Source organism: Pseudochaenichthys georgianus, chromosome 16 (assembly GCF_902827115.2).
Source record: "Pseudochaenichthys georgianus chromosome 16, fPseGeo1.2, whole genome shotgun sequence".
Classification (NCBI taxonomy): Eukaryota; Metazoa; Chordata; class Actinopteri; order Perciformes; family Channichthyidae; genus Pseudochaenichthys; species Pseudochaenichthys georgianus.
The window spans coordinates 26,365,981-26,383,282 of record NC_047518.2 but is presented as its reverse complement, the minus strand read 5'-3'; the positions used below and the strand labels follow the sequence as shown (position 1 = coordinate 26,383,282).

Genomic DNA, 17,302 nt, shown 5'->3' with positions numbered 1-17,302 from the left:
ATGTGTAACTAATATATGTGGGTCAGGTTTACTCCAGATGTGTCTGCAGAAGGTTTTTAAGCACAGTAAGACTTGTATTATAATCGCACTGTTGAATCCCTTAACTCATATCCTTCCTTCACCCAGGATTAAATGAGCTACTTCATCCCACTTCCAGTCTTAGAGTAAAACATTTGGTCACTGGCCCTCTTAACACCTGATGTATGACATTCCCATCAGCCTCTGATGAGTTATGTATTTTTGGCTAAATAGCAGATCAAGCTAGAACGCTTTACTAAGATCGTGACCTTGATAAACATTATTCCTGCTAAACGTGTTAGCATAAGTTTGTTAGCATGTCGATGTTAGCCTTTAGCTCAAAGCATAGCTGTGCCTAAGTAAAGCTTCACAGAACTGCTAGCATGGCTGTCGACCTTTTGTATTGTCACAACGTATGGTCACAACATGTAGAGACCTTTGTTTATTTCATGATCAGGATGCTTGCTGTCTTCAGTAGGCTCAAAAATGATTTAGCTAAACCCTTTCTGAAATCAATCACTTTTTGTGACCTTAGTAAAGACTAAAGTTTTACTGTTAATGAAGTACTCTATAGACGTTTTCTGTATTGGATAGTGACTCTGCTGTATCTACCCAGGTTCAGGCAAGTCCTTCTCCATGATGGGGAATGGGGAGCAGCCGGGTTTAATCCCTCGACTCTGCTGCTCGCTGTTTGAGAGGATCCACAAGGTGGAGAACGAGGGCCATACTTTTAAGGTGGAGGTGTCTTACATGGAGATATACAACGAGAAGGTCCGTGACCTCCTCGATCCTAAAGGGTGAGTCTGATTTCTGGCACATGTGACCTGTTTAACCTCGCTGAATGGAATCTGCTAATGCATTGGTGATGCTTGTGACCTGGTGTGACACAGACACAGCCGGTTACACAAACTCTGCTGACATTTTATTGATTCGCTCCAACTCCGGCAGCAGCAGTGACCTCTCCGTCAGCTCCCACTTTGTTGTAGTTTTGCATCTCTGTTTATAGCTCTGTAGTGTCTAGTAGCCTGAATGGCAGATGGCGACAGAATGATGTGAGTAGGAAGCTCAACCCAATCATTTCCTGCAGGACAGCGTCGTCCTCTGACTCGGCTGCATTCTTCGCCTCCGTGGTCTGATGTGGGTTGGCAGACAGACTGCATGGGAGAGTGAACTGTGAAAGTGTGTGTGTCAGGGACATCTGTTAGTGGAGCCCTACAGAGGCTCTACAGTGGAGCGCTCTGTGCGCTGCAGATGTCTGAAGATGCAGCCAAAGCCATTACAGTAGCTGCTTCCTCCCGCTGATACAACACGCCTCTCACTTTCTTGTTCTTCCTCTTTGTCTTTCTGCCTCTCTGATGTTACATTACATTACATTGCATTTAGCTGACGCTTTTATCCAAAGCGACTTACAATAAGTACATTCGACCAGGAAGACACAACCTTGAGGAAAACAGAATCATATTAGTACATCAGGTTTCATAGAGCCAATCATTCAAGTGCTACTCAACTGGCTTTAGATAAGCCAGTCCTTTATTAGTATATAAGTGCTCTGTTAGCAGTTCTTTGTTAGTCATTCTATCGCTCGAAGTGGAGTCGAAAGAGATGAGTTTTCAGTCTGCGCCGGAAGGTGTGTAAGCTTTCTGCCGTCCTGATGTCAATGGGGAGCTAATTCCACCATTTAGGAGCCAGGATAGCAAATCCACGTGTTTTTGCTGATGGGAACTTGGGTCCCCCTCGCAGCGAGGGTGCAGCGAGTCGTTTGGCTGATGCAGAGCGAAGGGCACACGCTGGGGTGTACGGTTTAACCATGTCCTGGATGTAGGAAGGGCCAGATCCATTCGCAGCATGGTACGCAAGTACCAGTGTCTTGAAGTGAATTCTAGCAGTTACCGGAAGCCAGTGGAGGGAGCGGAGGAGCGGCGTGGTGTGGGAACATTTAGGAAGGTTGAAGACCAGACGAGCCGCTGCATTCTGGATGAGCTGCAGAGGTCGGATGGCACATGCAGGTAGACCAGCCAGGAGGGAGTTGCAGTAGTCTAGGCGTGAGGTGACGAGAGCCTGGACCAGAACCTGCGTCACTTTCTGGGTCAGCTGGGGACGCATCCTCCTGATGTTGAAAAGCGTGTATCTGCAGCAGCGGGTAGTAGCAGCGATATTTGCAGTGAAGGACAGGTTGTTATCTAGGGTCACACCCAGATTCCTTGCAGTCTGGGTCGGGGAAACAACAGAGGTGCCGATGTTGATGGTCAGGTCAAGAGTGGGACAATCTTTTCCCGGAAGGAAAAGCACTTCAGTTTTGTCAAGGTTGAGCTTGAGATGATGAGCGGACATCCACTGAGAGATATCAGCTAGACAAGCAGAGATGCGTGCGACGACCTGGGTCTCTGAGCGGGGAAAGGACAGAATTAGTTGGGTGTCGTCAGCGTAGCAGTGGTATGAAAAACCATGCGGGCTAATGACAGATCCGAGCGAGTTTGTGTACAGGGAGAAGAGGAGGGGACCAAGAACAGAGCCCTGAGGGACCCCTGTAGTTAATTGACAAGGGTCGGACTCGGACCCTCTCCAAGTTACCCTGTAGGTGCGGTCTTTGAGGTATGAGGTGAGGAGGGAAAGTGCAGAGCCTGAAACTCCAAGTTCTTGGAGAGTGCGAAGGAGGATCTGATGATTCACCGTGTCGAATGCAGCAGACAGGTCCAATAGGATGATGACAGAGGAGAGGGAGGCTGCTTTAGCAGTGTGCAGTTCCTCAGAGACAGCAATGAGGGCAGTTTCTGTGGAGTGACCTGCCTTGAAACCAGACTGATGTGGATCCAGAAGGTTGTTCTGATGGAGATAACAGGAGAGTTGTTTAAAGACAGCGCGTTCAAGTGTTTTAGACAGGAACGGGAGGAGAGAGACAGGCCTGTAGTTTATAACATCAGACGGGTTGAGAGTGGGTTTCTTTAGGAGAGGGTTTACTCTTGCCTCCTTGAGACTGTTTGGAAAGTGACCAGAAGTTAGAGAAGTGTTGATGAAATGGGTGAGAAACGGTAGAATAGCAGGAGCGATAGTCTGAAGGAGGTTTGAAGGGATAGGGTCCAGAGGACAGGTGGTAGGGCGGGCAGAGGTAACGAGGGTAAGAACCTCACTTGGCGAGAGAGGGTAAAAAGTAGTTAGTGTGCCGGTTGACCGTCGGTCAGGTGATCCAGCAGTGAGTAAAGGTGAGTCAGAAAAAGACGAGCGAATATCGTCAACCTTTTTTTCAAAGTAGTTAACAAAGTCGCTTGACAGAAGGGAGGAGGGGGGAGGGGCTTTGGGAGGGTCCAAGAGGGTGGAGAAGATGGAAAATAGTTTTTTAGGATTGGAATAGGAAGAATGGATCTTGTCTTGAAAGAAAGTGCTTTTTGCCAGAGAGATCGAAGAAGAGAAAGAGGAGAGGAGAGCCTGATAGGTTAGGAGGTCGTCGCGGTGTTTGGATTTCCACCGTTTCCGCTCTGCTGCCCTAAGGGCGGTTCTATTAGCACGCAGTGCGTCATTTAGCCAGGGAGCAGGAGGAGACTGACGAGCCTGCCGAGATGTGAGAGGACAGAGAGAGTCCAGAGAGGAAGAGAGAGGAGAGAGGAGAGTTTCTGCAGCAGAGTTTGGAGGCAGGAGTTGGAAGGAGTCAGAGGAAGGGAGGGCTGAGAGCACCGAGGAGGCAAAAGTAGAGGGGGAGAGGGAACGGAGGTTACGGCGGACAAGTGCAGGATGCGAAGAGATTAGTTTGTTATGTTTGGAAAGGGGTAGAGAGAATGAAATGGAGAAGTGATCGGAGGTGTGGAGCGGGTTTACAGAGAGGTTAGAAGTAGAGCAGTTCCTTGAGAATATGAGATCAAGGACATTGCCAGCTTTATGAGTTGGTGGGGATGGAGACAGTGAGAAAGCAAAGGTGGTTAGCAGAGATGTTAGTTCGTCTATCTTCCCCGTATGGAGGTTGAAGTCTCCGAGAAGTACAGCGGGAGGGCCGATTTCAAGGATGTGTGATAGGAGATGATCTAATTCCTCCAAGAAGTCCCCCAAGGCGCCTGGTGGACGGTAGAGAACAACAATGGTTAGTTGTATAGGATGGGTCACTGTGACGGCATGGAATTCAAAGGTGGAAGGAGTGAAGTTAGGTAGCTTGAAGAGGGAAAAGCTCCATTTGGGAGAGAGCAGGAGACCAGTGCCACCTCCTCTGCCAGTGGGTCTGGGTGTATGGGAGAAGGAATATGCTGTGGAGAGAGCTGCTGGGGTGGATGTGTTGGATGTTCAGGGTTAAACATTGGACATGTGATATTAAGTGTCAACAGGATCTCTGTCACACCCTATAAGTTGGCCATGGCCATTTCTAGTGTTTTATCATTGGGCGGTAGATAACTACAGTGTAAGGAATGAACCTGGTTCTTTGGCTGCAACGATTTAGTGACTCTTACAGATCTATAGGTTTTATTCTAAACCCCTAGTACGCAGCCAGGTGAAGATGAGCTTCAATTTACACACCTGCACCATCAAAGAAACCACTTCTTACACTTAGTTTACCTTTTACACAGAGCACATGTATATTATTATGAGGAAAATATGTACTGCGTGATGTGTTCCTTTATGACAATAAACTCCCACACATACTATCCTATTGCCCTGCCCCTGACTAAACATCAGATTGCCTAACCAACAGCTGGAAAAGGTGCCAGACGAATACAATATGTACTGATGTTTAGTAATACTGTCTAAGCTATTTAAAAAAAAGTACCATTTGTCTTTTTTCAATATTGTATATGTTTTTGAACCATGTATTTTAGAATGTTTTAAAAATACACATCTTTTGTAAGAAACAATGGATTTAGAACTGGATAAGTGAGATTGTGAAGAGAGCGATAACTCTTTTTTTGTGTTGGCCTTAGCCAGTCTCGCAATTCCTAAACTTTGACATCAATGATTTCTTTCATGTGTCATCTTGGCATCACACTTCCACATTAACATTTGATTGCAGTTGTAGTGCATGTTGATGAGGAGCTAATTGTTTCAATACTGCCATAACATGCGAGCCATTCCATTTCAAGAAGTTGTAACAAATGCAACTGAGATATGTATTGAAGTGATTCAGAAACGCCATTGTTTCCAAACACAAATATACGGCTGTGTCTTATTTCCCAGAAAGTTACTGTTGTACTTGATACACAAGTGTTATCCATTCTGATTACGGACTCAAGGTTAAAGGAGACAATTGTAGCGTCTCCAAAGATGGAATGTATGCTAAGCAGTGTTACATAAACTTGGTGAAGTGAGAAGTGTGCATTATAAATCACTGCTTCTTTATTCCTTTTATATGTTCTTATTAGAAATGATAATTATACCTCCCTTATTTTACTAATTGCATTACTTTCCCTATTTTTGAAGGGGCCGACATTCCCTTAAGGTCCGGGAACACAAAGTCCTGGGGCCGTATGTGGATGGCTTGTCTCAGCTGGCTGTGACCAACTTTGAGGTGTGTCTTTCACCTTTCTGTCAACGCACTGTACAGAGGAGGAGCTGAATCCATCCAGTGTCACTGACCACATGCCTCATATTTCACATTCCCATGATTCATAGCATCCAGCAGAAACCCCTGTAAATCATCTGTTGGGAATTTGCATTTGTTTCACATCCTCCCAAGTGCAGACATTTCCTGAAGTGGGATGTAGTCATGTTTTTTTGGTGATTTATATGCCAATCCTTGGAAGGGTCTTCCTTAATTAAGTTTTAACATCTCCACCCTGTTCCTCTTTGTCTGACTGATATTATTGCCATGGTTTTCCCACAGCCTTGGCTCACTGCCTTTTGTAACCCAGCTACATCACATATCAGCTGACGTTACTGTTCTCATTATGATCAGTGTTCAAGCTTTACCTAAATCTAGTTAGAAAATGTTTTCATATTGTTGTTTTTTTCCCATTTTCCTAACACACATTGTCTTTTATGACCTCGATCTCTTCTAGGACATTGAGGTGTTAATGTCAGAGGGGAACAAATCCCGCACAGTTGCAGCCACCAACATGAACGAAGAGAGCAGTCGGTCACATGGCGTCTTCAGTATCATTGTAACACAAACACTTCTTGATCTACGGTCTGGGGTCAGTGTTTTCTTGATTTTCACCTACTTTCACAATTAATTAACCTTAGATTTACTAAAAAACAATCACCTCCATTGTGTTTATCCTATTTGTCTTATCGTGGTTCTGACTATTTGCTCATGTTGTGATGGTCAACAGAATTCAGGGGAGAAAGTGAGCAAGCTGAGTTTGGTCGACCTGGCAGGAAGTGAGCGAGTGTCCAAGACTGGAGCTGCTGGAGAGAGACTCAAAGAGGGCAGCAATATTAACAAGTGGGTCTATGTTTTTTAATGAACGACATACAAATGTTTGATGTCCAGTTGACAGTTTAACGCTGATGTTTCTGGGTGTGTTTCTAGGTCCCTCACCACGTTAGGATGTGTGATCTCTGCTCTGGCTGATCAGTCTGCAGGAAAGGGGAAGGCCAAGTTTGTGCCGTACAGAGACTCTGTCCTCACTTGGCTACTGAAGGTTTGACCCACAAATTACACTTATTATTATAAATGTGTTCTGTTTTGGTTGTTAGCCTGTGACCTAAGATTTTCATCGACATAACTATTTTGTAGCTATGGTTGTATGACTAATAAAGGACCTTGAACCTTGTGTGGTTGTTCTAGGTTTGCTTAAATGTGACTGAAAGACAGTGGTAAAAGAAGTATTCGAAGCCTTCACTTAGTAAAAGTAGTAATACCACAATAAAAATAAAATACTAAAAGGTAAAGACCTTCATTCAAATGAAAAAAAAACAGTATTATTATCAAAATGAACTTAAAATATAAAAAGTAAAAATACACTTTTTAATTTATAAGATAGATATATACTTTATTGATCCCAATTTGGGAAATTATTTTGTTACGGAAACAGTACTGAGAGAAAATCCCAAATTGGGAATAAGTATGACTGAGTCCTGCAAGTGGAAAAATATGTTTAAAAGGGATGATAATGTTGTTTATTCATTTAAATTAACTTAAAATCTCTAGAATTAGGGGACTGAAAAATCATATAGGTTGATCTTGATGTAAAGCCTTAATTAACAAAATAACAAATAACTTCATATGCCGAACATTTTTAAAAAGTACTATTATTCCCTCATAGGTTTAGTGTAGTATGAGGATAAGGTAGAATCAAATAAAAAATAACCTCATTAAAGGTGGGGTAGGTAATTCACTTCAGAAAAAAATGTCATCTGTAGAAGCCGTAGTACTGTAAAAAGCACGACGAATCATTTTTGCCGGCCCGGCTAAAATAACTGGATGGCCTACCTGCCTGTCGGCCTTCCATCTGTGCACAAACTTATCTCGTGCCCTCATTGGTCATGTGCGCATTCGTGTGTGTTGGAGGAGGGGCTCTAAGGAAGTCTGAAGGAAGGGGCAGATTTTTTTCGGCTGCGTACTTTCAAATTCTAGCGCACTCGAGCTGGTTTCTCCATTCTTACCTACCCTACCTTTAAGTACGAGTACATTCAAATTGTATTATAATCGTACATTAAATTCACTCAGTTATTTTAATCCTCTGCTCTTGAAAGGTGAGAGGTTTTGGTGTTTTGTTCATTTGACCTTTACCATCTTTGCATCTGGACTGAAAGGAAACATTTAGCAGCTATATCTTCTTTAAACAAGTGTTCTTGGCTCCAGGATAACCTAGGCGGAAACAGCAAGACAGCCATGATAGCCACAGTGAGTCCATCAGCCGATAACTACGAGGAGACGCTGTCCACACTACGCTATGCAGACAGAGCCAAGAGAATCGTCAACCATGCCATCGTGAACGAAGACCCCAACGCTCGGATCATCAGAGAGCTCAGGGAGGAGGTGGAGAAGCTCAAAGTTCAACTCTCTCAGGCCGAGGTGAGCGGAGGGAGTGGGTGAACCACAGAGGCTCACAAATTATATAAATAATTAATGGCAGACATGTCATAAATCAGACCAGATAGCACTGATGCTGATTTCCCCCCCCATTTCTCCCATCAGTCATTGAAGGCCCCTGAGCTGAAGGAGAAACTGCACGAGTCTGAGAAACTCATTCTGGAGATGACTGTCACCTGGGAGGAGAAACTAAGAAAGACAGAGGAGATTGCCACTGTATGCACATCACTCATAATGAGACTGCAAAACTACAATTCTATTTCATATTTATACGTGCAGTTACACCGTTATTATCTCTGTTTAGGAGCGTCAAAAGCAGCTGGAGAGCATGGGCATCTCTCTGGAAACATCAGGGATTAAAGTGGGTGAAGACAAGTGTTTCCTGGTCAACCTGAATGCAGATCCTGCCCTCAATGAGCTGCTGGTCTATTACCTGAAGGTACACGGCTTCTACAATGTGATAATGCAAAACCAGTCGCAAAACGAGACGACACAGCACTCCCTACCATTGTCAACGTGCTGCCTTACATTCAAATGTATACATATGTTTTGGATTACAAAGTCCAGGGTGATCAAACAGGAAATTAGCTCCTATGGACTTTTCAGTGTAAACATACCGGTCTGTATTAAATGTATGTGGTTAGATTAATGCCTGAACCCCTTTACTTTCAACATAAGGTGTTCTAAATGAAGGTAAATGCACAGCCCCAAAATGCAGATCCTTTTTTAGTGGCACTAATAAAATAAAAACATTTTTGTACAGTGTATAGATTTGTAGACAATTGTATGTCTGAGCGCCATGAATGAATGGAATATCTTTGCGTCATGTCTCCATGTTTGCTGTAACTTTTTTTATATAATGGTTGGAAATGTACAAATCCAAAACACCTCGTAATGGCTGAAGTCTGTACAGAAGCCAGGAAGTTCTTTTAATAACAGTCTCATTTTAGGGATTATGCGTCTCAGCAGACATTTAGTCACTAACTCTCTGTGGTATTACTGCATATTGTTAACAACACAGACCTACCACCGTGGTAATATGTACCGTAGACCCTGAAAGCGTAGTGATCCAGATGAAGCTTTGAAGGCAGACTTTACAAGCACTCTGTCTAACAACCGCCCGGCTATAGTTGGACCTGTAGCAGCGGCGGCATGTGAGGAAGCAGCCGGCGAACAGAACAACAGGCCTTTGTCTGGGTTCTGCAGCCTGGCATATCAGTGTGGAATGACTATGGTAATGTGAAATGGGTTAGTCCACTGCAGGCTCTAGAAGCCTGGATGTTTGTTTAGCAACGCCCACACTGCAATGAGAGAGACACAAGTTCGTTCACTTAGGCTTGTGTTTTTATCTTGAATTAGCTTTATTTGTTTGCAAATGATAATATTCAAAGTGGTTCAAAAAACAACATTTTGAAGGTTATAAACTGAAAGTTGGAACAAGATTGTTGGTGTAATTATTTTCAGATGTGTCATTATTAAAGTGTTTTCAATCTGTCCTGCACCTGTGTGTAGGAGCACACACGTGTGGGCGCAGACACGTCTCAGGACATCCAGCTCTTCGGTATCGGTATCCAGCCGGAGCACTGTGTCCTGGAGCTCTGCCCGGACGGTGATGTCACCCTGACGCCCATTGGGAATGCCAGGTGAGCTACTATACAACCAGCTTCAATATACTCTCCCTATCTCTGTGAATCTCTCTGTTGTCTCTCCTTCATGGATGACAGGACCGCAGTGTTTCCCATGATCTCACTGTAAAGGAATTTATGATCTGAACTCCTCGCTTTGATATCAGAGCCACGTGCCCCTCCCACTGCAAAAGGATTGTTCCTTCTCAATCAGTATTTCTCATTTAAGGTTAAAACAGTGGGGAGGCGGGGCCTTTTCTGTAGCAGCTCCCAGGCTGTGGAACGATCTGCCCCCCCTGATCAGACTTGCTCCCACTTTGCCTGTTTTTAGATCTCGTTTAAATACCTACTTGTTCTCCCGTGCTTTTGCAGACCACGTACAGTATAAGACGTATCGGTCTGTGTTTCTAAATTGGCGTTTTCTATTTTCAATTTTGTTGTGTTTTAAAATGATTTTACATCATGTATGAGGGTCTTCAGTCTGTGGCTATAAGGATGGTTTAATTTTCTCGTGCTTTTACATTAGTTTATTTTTGTCCTATTGGTTTTGTCTAAATGTATTTATGCTGCTTTTTTATATATTTATTGATGTACAGCAGTTTGGTCAACTCTGTTGTTTTTAAATGTGCTATATAAATAAAGTTGAATTGGATTTAAAATAATATGAAATCTGACCTTTTTATTATCAGTATTTCATTTCTCTTTTTTTCTACAGGACCTGTGTTAACGGAACAATGATTGATTCATTGGCGTACCTGGGGCATGGAGATCGGATCTTATGGGGCAACAACCACTTCTTCAGGTATGAGACATGTCGTAGTAGGGCCACATCCGAATGTGTGGAGAGTAATGAAATGAATAAGTCACTGATTGGAAGTCCTGTTGTTCTGTAGGATTAATCTGCCTAACCGAAAGCAGCGGGACCGTTTAAAGGAGTTGGACAGAGCTTCCCCCAGAGAGAGCTTCATCGAGGCAGACGTGGAGACGGCCAGCGAGGCCTCCTCTGAGCAGGACTACAGCTATGAGTTCGCCCAGATGGAGGTCATAATGAAGACTCTGGGGAACAATGGTGCGATTAGGATAGTATAATTTATTCTTATTCATTCAGGACACAGCTATGGGAAGTATGTAGGCTTCTGCAGAGGTGGGAGAAGTACTCAGATCTTGTACTTGAGTAAAAGTAGAAGTACCAGAGTGTAGGAATACTCTGTCCTGCAATCAAAATGTTACTCAAGTAAAAGTACAAAAATATTAGCATCAGAATATACTTAAAGTAACAAAATAAAAATAGTCATTCTGCAGATTGGTCCATTTCAGAATAATATATATGATATGTTTTGATTATAATTATGAATGCATTAAAGTGTCAAGGTGCAGCTAGTTTGAATGACTTTGTATACTGCAGGGTAGCTTGTGAATTTACTATTTAAGAGTTGTTTATATTTCACATCATTAATTAACTCAAGGTATCAGATAAATGTAGACTAAAAGTACACCATTTACCTCTGAGTTGTATTGGAGTAGAAGTACAAACAAGCATAAAATGAAAATTCTCAAGTAAAGTACAAGTATCTCATAATTATACTTAAGTACAGTACATGAGTAAAGGTACTTAGTTACTTCCCACCTCTGGGTTTCTGAACCTTCAGCTTGTTGCAGCTACTCTCAACATATATTGACACCTTTTGTTTTTGATGTTGCTTAAAGAAAAGCACCATTGATTACCATGCATTGATTATTTCTAATTGAATAACTTTATTTGTTATCAGATGTTGTGGTTGCAGTTTAGCTTGTCTTCAGAACAACAATCAGGACTTGTGTACTGGATTGTGAAACGTGTTGTTTCTGCTGTGTAGACCCCATGCAGAATGTGGTCCAGGTGCTGGAGAAGCAGTACCTGGAGGAGAAGCGGATGGCGCTTGAAGAGCAGAGAGTGATGTACGAACGAGAGCTGGAGTCGCTACGGCAACAGCTGTCTCCTGAAAAGAATCAACAACACCACCGCAGCAGCAGTGAGCGCCTCACGTTCCCGACACACACACCACACGGCAAACTGCGACTGTGGACAGAGGAGCGGTTAGTGGAATGCACACACACACACGCACACACACACACACACACACACACACACACACACACACACACACACACCCTCTCTGCACACTGCAGGGAGGACCGCCTCAGGACTAACGAGATGAGATGTGCAAATATATTTTCAGTTGTATAAAACATTAGCATTATTAAACATAGCTGTATTAACATGAGTAAGCCAAATGCAGTTTTTAAATTGGGAAATCAGTCACTGTGATGGCATTTTGTTCAATGTTCACTCAGTCTGAGCCTCAGTGAGCCATGCTGCTATGAAGTGATATATGGAATCAAATAAAGTTTCTCGACACCTTCCTGTTAAAATCCTGAGATGTAACACTTATTTATAACACCTGCTGAAGTTATTCGAAAATAGGTACATTGAAGGAATGCTGTATTGTGTTCCAAGTCCTCAACCAACACTACAATACCAAAACCTTCTTTACACACACTTACAACATATCAGCATGTGATTGTGCTCTTTACTGAGACAAACCAGGCCCTTCTGCACACCATTGTAGCATTGAGCTGGTAATCAATGCGGTAGCTCGATGGCTTTAGCAAATATCCTCTGACATGACTCAGCACTTACTGTTCATTCCTTTATATGTTGCCATTCTATGTAACCACTGTGGTTTGGTAGCTAAAGCATGAGACTCTTTTTATCATTAGTAGCTTCCTACTCAACTCCTGTTTTGCACTAGCTGTTCCTGTAAACAAGGATGGTTTGCTATCTATGATGTGCATAGTGATGATGTTTGTTGATCTTCATCCTCATGAATGGTCTGTGTGTGTGTGTGTGTGTGTGTGTGTGTGTGTGTGTGTGTGTGTGTGTGTGTGTGTGTGTGTGTGTGTGTGTGTGTGTGTGTGTGTGTGTGTGTGTGTGTGTGTGTGTGTGTGTGTGTGTGTGTGTGTGTGTGTCAGGGATGAGCTTTTTCGTCAGAGTCTCTCCCGACTCAGGGTGCAAGTCGTGAAAGCCAACACCTTGGTGCGAGAAGCTAACTTTTTGGCAGAGGAGATGAGCAAACTGACGGACTATCAGGTCACCCTTCAGATTCCTGCGGCCAACCTCAGCGCCAACCGCAAGGTCAGAGCTCTGAACCCCGAGCAGTCACACACAAACACCACATCACCTCACTAAAGGAGGTGGTATATCATGGTACAGGTGTTATCATTTCAAAGTGTGAATATCTTCTGAAAAATAAGACTATTCTAAATCTGTTTTTTTGTAGCGTGGAGCTATAGTGAGCGAGCCGGCCATTCAGGTGCGGAGAAAGGGGAAGGGGACCCAGGTGTGGACCATTGAGAAGCTGGAAAACAAACTGGTGGATATGAGAGACCACTACGGGGACTGGAGGGAAGGCACAGAAGAGCTGGTAAGAAACAGGGAAAATACTAGAATGGCATTCAGAGAGCGCATAACATTCGAGGTAGAAAACACGAGCTGGAATATCAAGGTGTTTCTCTCTTTGTTTTCTTTCAGTATAACAAGGCAAACAGTAAATACTGTGACCCATTCTATGAGGCACAAGAGAACCACAACCTGATAGGAGTGGCCAACATCTTTCTAGAGTGCCTTTTTCATGATGTCAAACTACAATATGCAGTCCCCATCATCAGCCAGCAAGGAGAGGTAAGGGTGCACCATCATATACAGCTTCACTCAGACAGAAACTATTCACTTTCCATATATAAGGATTACATGCTTGTATATTTAAAATTAAGACATTTTGGGAGATTGTATTTGTTTTGGGGGATAACGTGCCCTGCCCTGTGTGTACAGGTAGCAGGCAGGTTGCACATTGAGCTGATGCGGGTGAGTGGAGCTGTCCCAGAGCGCCTGTCTGGGGGAGACGACTCTTCAGAGAACTCCAGTGAGAGCAGCTGCTTTGAGGTGATGGACACCAACGGGGAGATCGTCCATATGTCTAAGAGGCTCACCTGCAGGGTAAAAGAGTCCCTGGATCCTAACAAAGATGGATGTTTGGGGATTGTTGAGTACAACAGCACAACAACTACTTGTCTCTTTGCTGCAGGTGCGGATCAGAGAGGCCACAGGTCTGCCGCTCAACCTGTCCAACTTTGTCTTCTGTCAATACACCTTCTGGGAGCACGGCGAGCCCACTGTGGCCCCCCCCATGGTCAGCCCAGACAGTCCTTCCCCTCGAAGCCCAGACGCCCAGTTCACTGTCCAGTTTGATCAGTGCAAGGTAAATAAAAAGGAGCGGCTGATTCTTTGAACGTAAAGTTGTTCATTCTTAGATTTACTTAGCTTAATGTTCAAGTCTTGTTAACTGAAGACCTTTTGTCTCTGTGCAGGACTACGTTGTGCATGTGACAGATGAGTTTTTAGAGTTTATATCAGATGGAGCGTTGGCCATAGAAGTGTGGGGTCACCGCTGTGCCGGGAACGGAGTTTCGCTGTGGGAGTTAGACGCACTGGAAGCCAAGACCCAGACGCTACGAGACAGGTACATGTATCACGTGTTTTGCTCATACTCGTACACACTGACATAAGCTGACACGTACTAATCTTGAGTGTTGCATGTTTAAGGTGGAGTGAGGTGTCTCGTAGGATCGAGCTGGTGATATCCATCCAGGAGTTGAATGAGCAGGGGGAGTACTCATCTGTGGAGCTGAATCCTGGAAAAGATATCAGCACAGGAGGAGTCTTCCAACTCCGACAGGTCAGATAAACACTATGAGCAATTATCCCTTTAGTTCAGACCGGATGCCCAGAATACTTCACCCCCAAATTGATCATTTCTATATATAAATTCCTCACTGCATGTTACCTTGAATTCTTGAAGAAAACTTTATTTACTGGCATGTTGCCACTGTGAACAAAGAACATAAACCAGAAAAAGAGTCATGATTAATCAAGGCAACGGACGGTTTTGTTGAACAACAGCAACATTATATCAAAACATCTGCATCTAGTCTCACGGATCCAGTCAAAAAATCACTTCTCGCATCTCACAAAACATGAGTTTTTGCTAAAACTTTATGATTTCAAGAACTTTCTAATAAATATTCTCCTGCTTACATAGACACACTTCATATTTTTTGGGAAGTAGTGATCAGTACTGGAAAATTCAGTTGAGGCTTACACTACACTACACAACCTACATTTCAGTTTGTAAGCGGATGTTTTGTAGTCGTTTTGCTGACATTTCCCCATTTTAAATGTATAATTCAAGGTCAAATGGGGTGAGTAATTGATGTACAAATTGTCATTTTGGGGTTGAAGTATTCCTTTAAGAGCTGCATTACTAATGATGTACTTATAAACAGTTGTGTACGTGTAGTAAAGCAATCTGATGTTGAGATATGGAGGTTTGTCCACGCAGGGTCACTCCAGGAGGCTGCAGGTGTGTGTGAAGCCGGTCCAAAACTCGGGCACCCTGCCTCTGCTGGTGGAGGCTGTGCTGTCTGTGTCCATCGGCTGTGTGTCCGCTCGCTGCACCAAACTTCAGAGACCACTGGACAGCTACCAGGTCTGTGAAACACAAATACTCATGTTTTCTATACTCACATGCAACTTAGACTGTGAAATTATTATGTCAAAAAAAAGCAGGATGATGTATTAATGTAATTGATTCTGCGTTTTGGGAAAAGTATGCTCGTTTCGTGCCAGTCATAAACAACATTATGTAGATTTAGCCAAAGTATCCATCTCTGGTTTCGTGGATATGACTGGTTCATCTGGGTCGTTGGCAGTGAGTCTAAAGAAAACCAAGGAATGTAAAAACTCATTAGTGCCCTATTTGTTCTGTTTACATGCGCTGTTGTGCCCTGATGTAGAAAGAAAGCGATAATTTGATACTTTCTTCTCCACATACATCTTAAAAAGTCACATGAGCAGTGACTGTCAAGCTGTCATGTCAGGGTTTTTTTTTCTGGTTCCCCAAATTTGACTGAGTGTGTTCTCTCCTGCCAGAGAGAGGAGGAAGACGATATGGATAGTTATCAGGTACCCTCTCAGTCTCCCCCTGCTGCTGCTGCTCCCCCTTTAGCTCACTCTGCAGCATGCAGGAAACCACCTTCATCACGTGTTTGCGACTAAGCCTGTTGCTTAGGGCATGTGAGGCAGGAGGCAGAGGGCTGTGCCAACCAAATGAGTGCTTCATTAAAAAGCAGCTGCACATGTGGGCCATTTCTGATGCTGTAATTATCATTCACACCAACCATTCTTTGGCAGCCCTGTGTGCAAAATACAGTTCCACCCATGGCTGAGCTCCCAGCCGGCAGCCTGTCTGCCAGGGATCCTGCCCCGCTCGCTCTCTCTCTCTCTCTCTCTCTCTCTCTCTCTCTCTCTCTCTCTCTCTCTCTCTCTCTCTCTCTCTCTCTCTCTCTCTCTCTCTCTCGCCCTCCCCCTCAGGTTGCTGCTCACTAATGCTGCTGTTTGCTTGTTACTACTGAAGAGCTGCAGGGAAAATGAGCCTCCCTGAATCACATGGGCATTGCATGGCTGCATTATTTACAGAACTTTGCATGGTGGAAATGTGCTGATGTCAGAAGCGTAATAAGGTCTTCGAAGGCTGTGGGTCACTTTTGACATTGTGGTACCCTCACAGAGTGATCTGCTGTACTGACAGACGGGAGTTTGGGTGGCTGTGATGATGTGATGGTGTGTGCATGAAAGTGTGTGATTGCATGCGTGTGATTTGCAAAGGAGTTAAAGGGTGGTTTATTTGCGTTTTAATTGTATTTCTTTGACCACAATTTTTCAGCAAAAAAACCACATTCTAACTTAAATGAGCTTTCTCTTTGTTTGGCCAGCGAGTGTATTAAGGAGCAGTTACTCACTTTCATAAAATCCACCCCTCATCTCGCCCTGTTAACACTGCACTGAGCCCTGCAGCAGAGCCTCTGCCTTGCTGAGCCAGCTGGCACTGACTCTGGTCTCTGCCTGTTTCCAGGAGGAAGATCTCAACTGTGTTCGAGAGCGCTGGTCAGAAGCTCTGATCAAACGACGGGAGTATCTGGATGAACAAATCAAGAAGATCATCAACAAACAAGGTAAGTCTTAGGCCCTGTGTTACAGCTACTACTTGATGAAGAGGCTGCTGTGTTGCCTGGATTTTTAAGTATTTTTGTTCTCCTCATTCTTGTATACAGAGAAGTCAGAGGAGGATATTGAGCGTGAGGCTAGGCTTGTGGAGCAGTGGGTGGGCCTAACAGAAGAGAGGAACGCAGTGCTGGTCCCTGCACCTGGCAGTGGCATCCCTGGAGCTCCTGCAGACTGGTACACAAACACACTCATACTCACTTCATTTGCAGAACTCTGCTTTTTCATCCTAACCCTATATTCAATTCCTTGTAGGACCCCACCAGCAGGAGACGAAGCGCACATCCCTGTACTCTTTCTGGATTTAAATGGTAAAGCAGTCACATTCTTCATATCAACTGATGTGGCACAGGTGTATGTCAGGCCTGGATGAACACTAACTATATTTCATGCTAACAGCTGATAATCTGACAGTGAACGAGCAGCTGACCGGCCCACATGCTGCAGGCGTTAACTCTATCCTGCCCAAGGAGCATGGGAGCCATTTCTTCTATCTGCCCATCATCAGGCACAGCGATGAGGAGGTAAAAAACGGTTTGACTTTGCTGC

The 17,302-nt window shown here is 44.0% G+C and overlaps 1 protein-coding gene across 4 annotated transcripts in view; it reads left to right on the top strand.

Moving 5' to 3' along the window:
• kif13a (kinesin family member 13A) overlaps positions 1-17,302 on the top strand; it is a 37,688-nt gene that overhangs the window by 13,770 nt on the left and 6,616 nt on the right. For 3 of the 4 annotated variants that reach the window (XM_034102312.1, XM_034102315.2, XM_034102314.2), the window contains exons 6-30: positions 635-815; positions 5,413-5,500; positions 5,991-6,125; positions 6,264-6,376; positions 6,464-6,575; positions 7,739-7,951; positions 8,075-8,185; positions 8,274-8,408; positions 9,482-9,612; positions 10,310-10,396; positions 10,488-10,663; positions 11,451-11,670; positions 12,607-12,769; positions 12,915-13,058; positions 13,166-13,315; positions 13,466-13,630; positions 13,719-13,892; positions 14,002-14,153; positions 14,237-14,369; positions 15,033-15,179; positions 15,623-15,655; positions 16,605-16,704; positions 16,804-16,930; positions 17,009-17,064; positions 17,153-17,277. In XM_034102312.1, coding sequence (XP_033958203.1) covers positions 635-815; positions 5,413-5,500; positions 5,991-6,125; positions 6,264-6,376; positions 6,464-6,575; positions 7,739-7,951; positions 8,075-8,185; positions 8,274-8,408; positions 9,482-9,612; positions 10,310-10,396; positions 10,488-10,663; positions 11,451-11,670; positions 12,607-12,769; positions 12,915-13,058; positions 13,166-13,315; positions 13,466-13,630; positions 13,719-13,892; positions 14,002-14,153; positions 14,237-14,369; positions 15,033-15,179; positions 15,623-15,655; positions 16,605-16,704; positions 16,804-16,930; positions 17,009-17,064; positions 17,153-17,277 — 3,371 coding nt within the window. The remainder of the gene's footprint in view (positions 1-634; positions 816-5,412; positions 5,501-5,990; positions 6,126-6,263; positions 6,377-6,463; positions 6,576-7,738; positions 7,952-8,074; positions 8,186-8,273; positions 8,409-9,481; positions 9,613-10,309; positions 10,397-10,487; positions 10,664-11,450; positions 11,671-12,606; positions 12,770-12,914; positions 13,059-13,165; positions 13,316-13,465; positions 13,631-13,718; positions 13,893-14,001; positions 14,154-14,236; positions 14,370-15,032; positions 15,180-15,622; positions 15,656-16,604; positions 16,705-16,803; positions 16,931-17,008; positions 17,065-17,152; positions 17,278-17,302) is intronic. The other variant, XM_034102313.1, reaches the window with a different exon arrangement.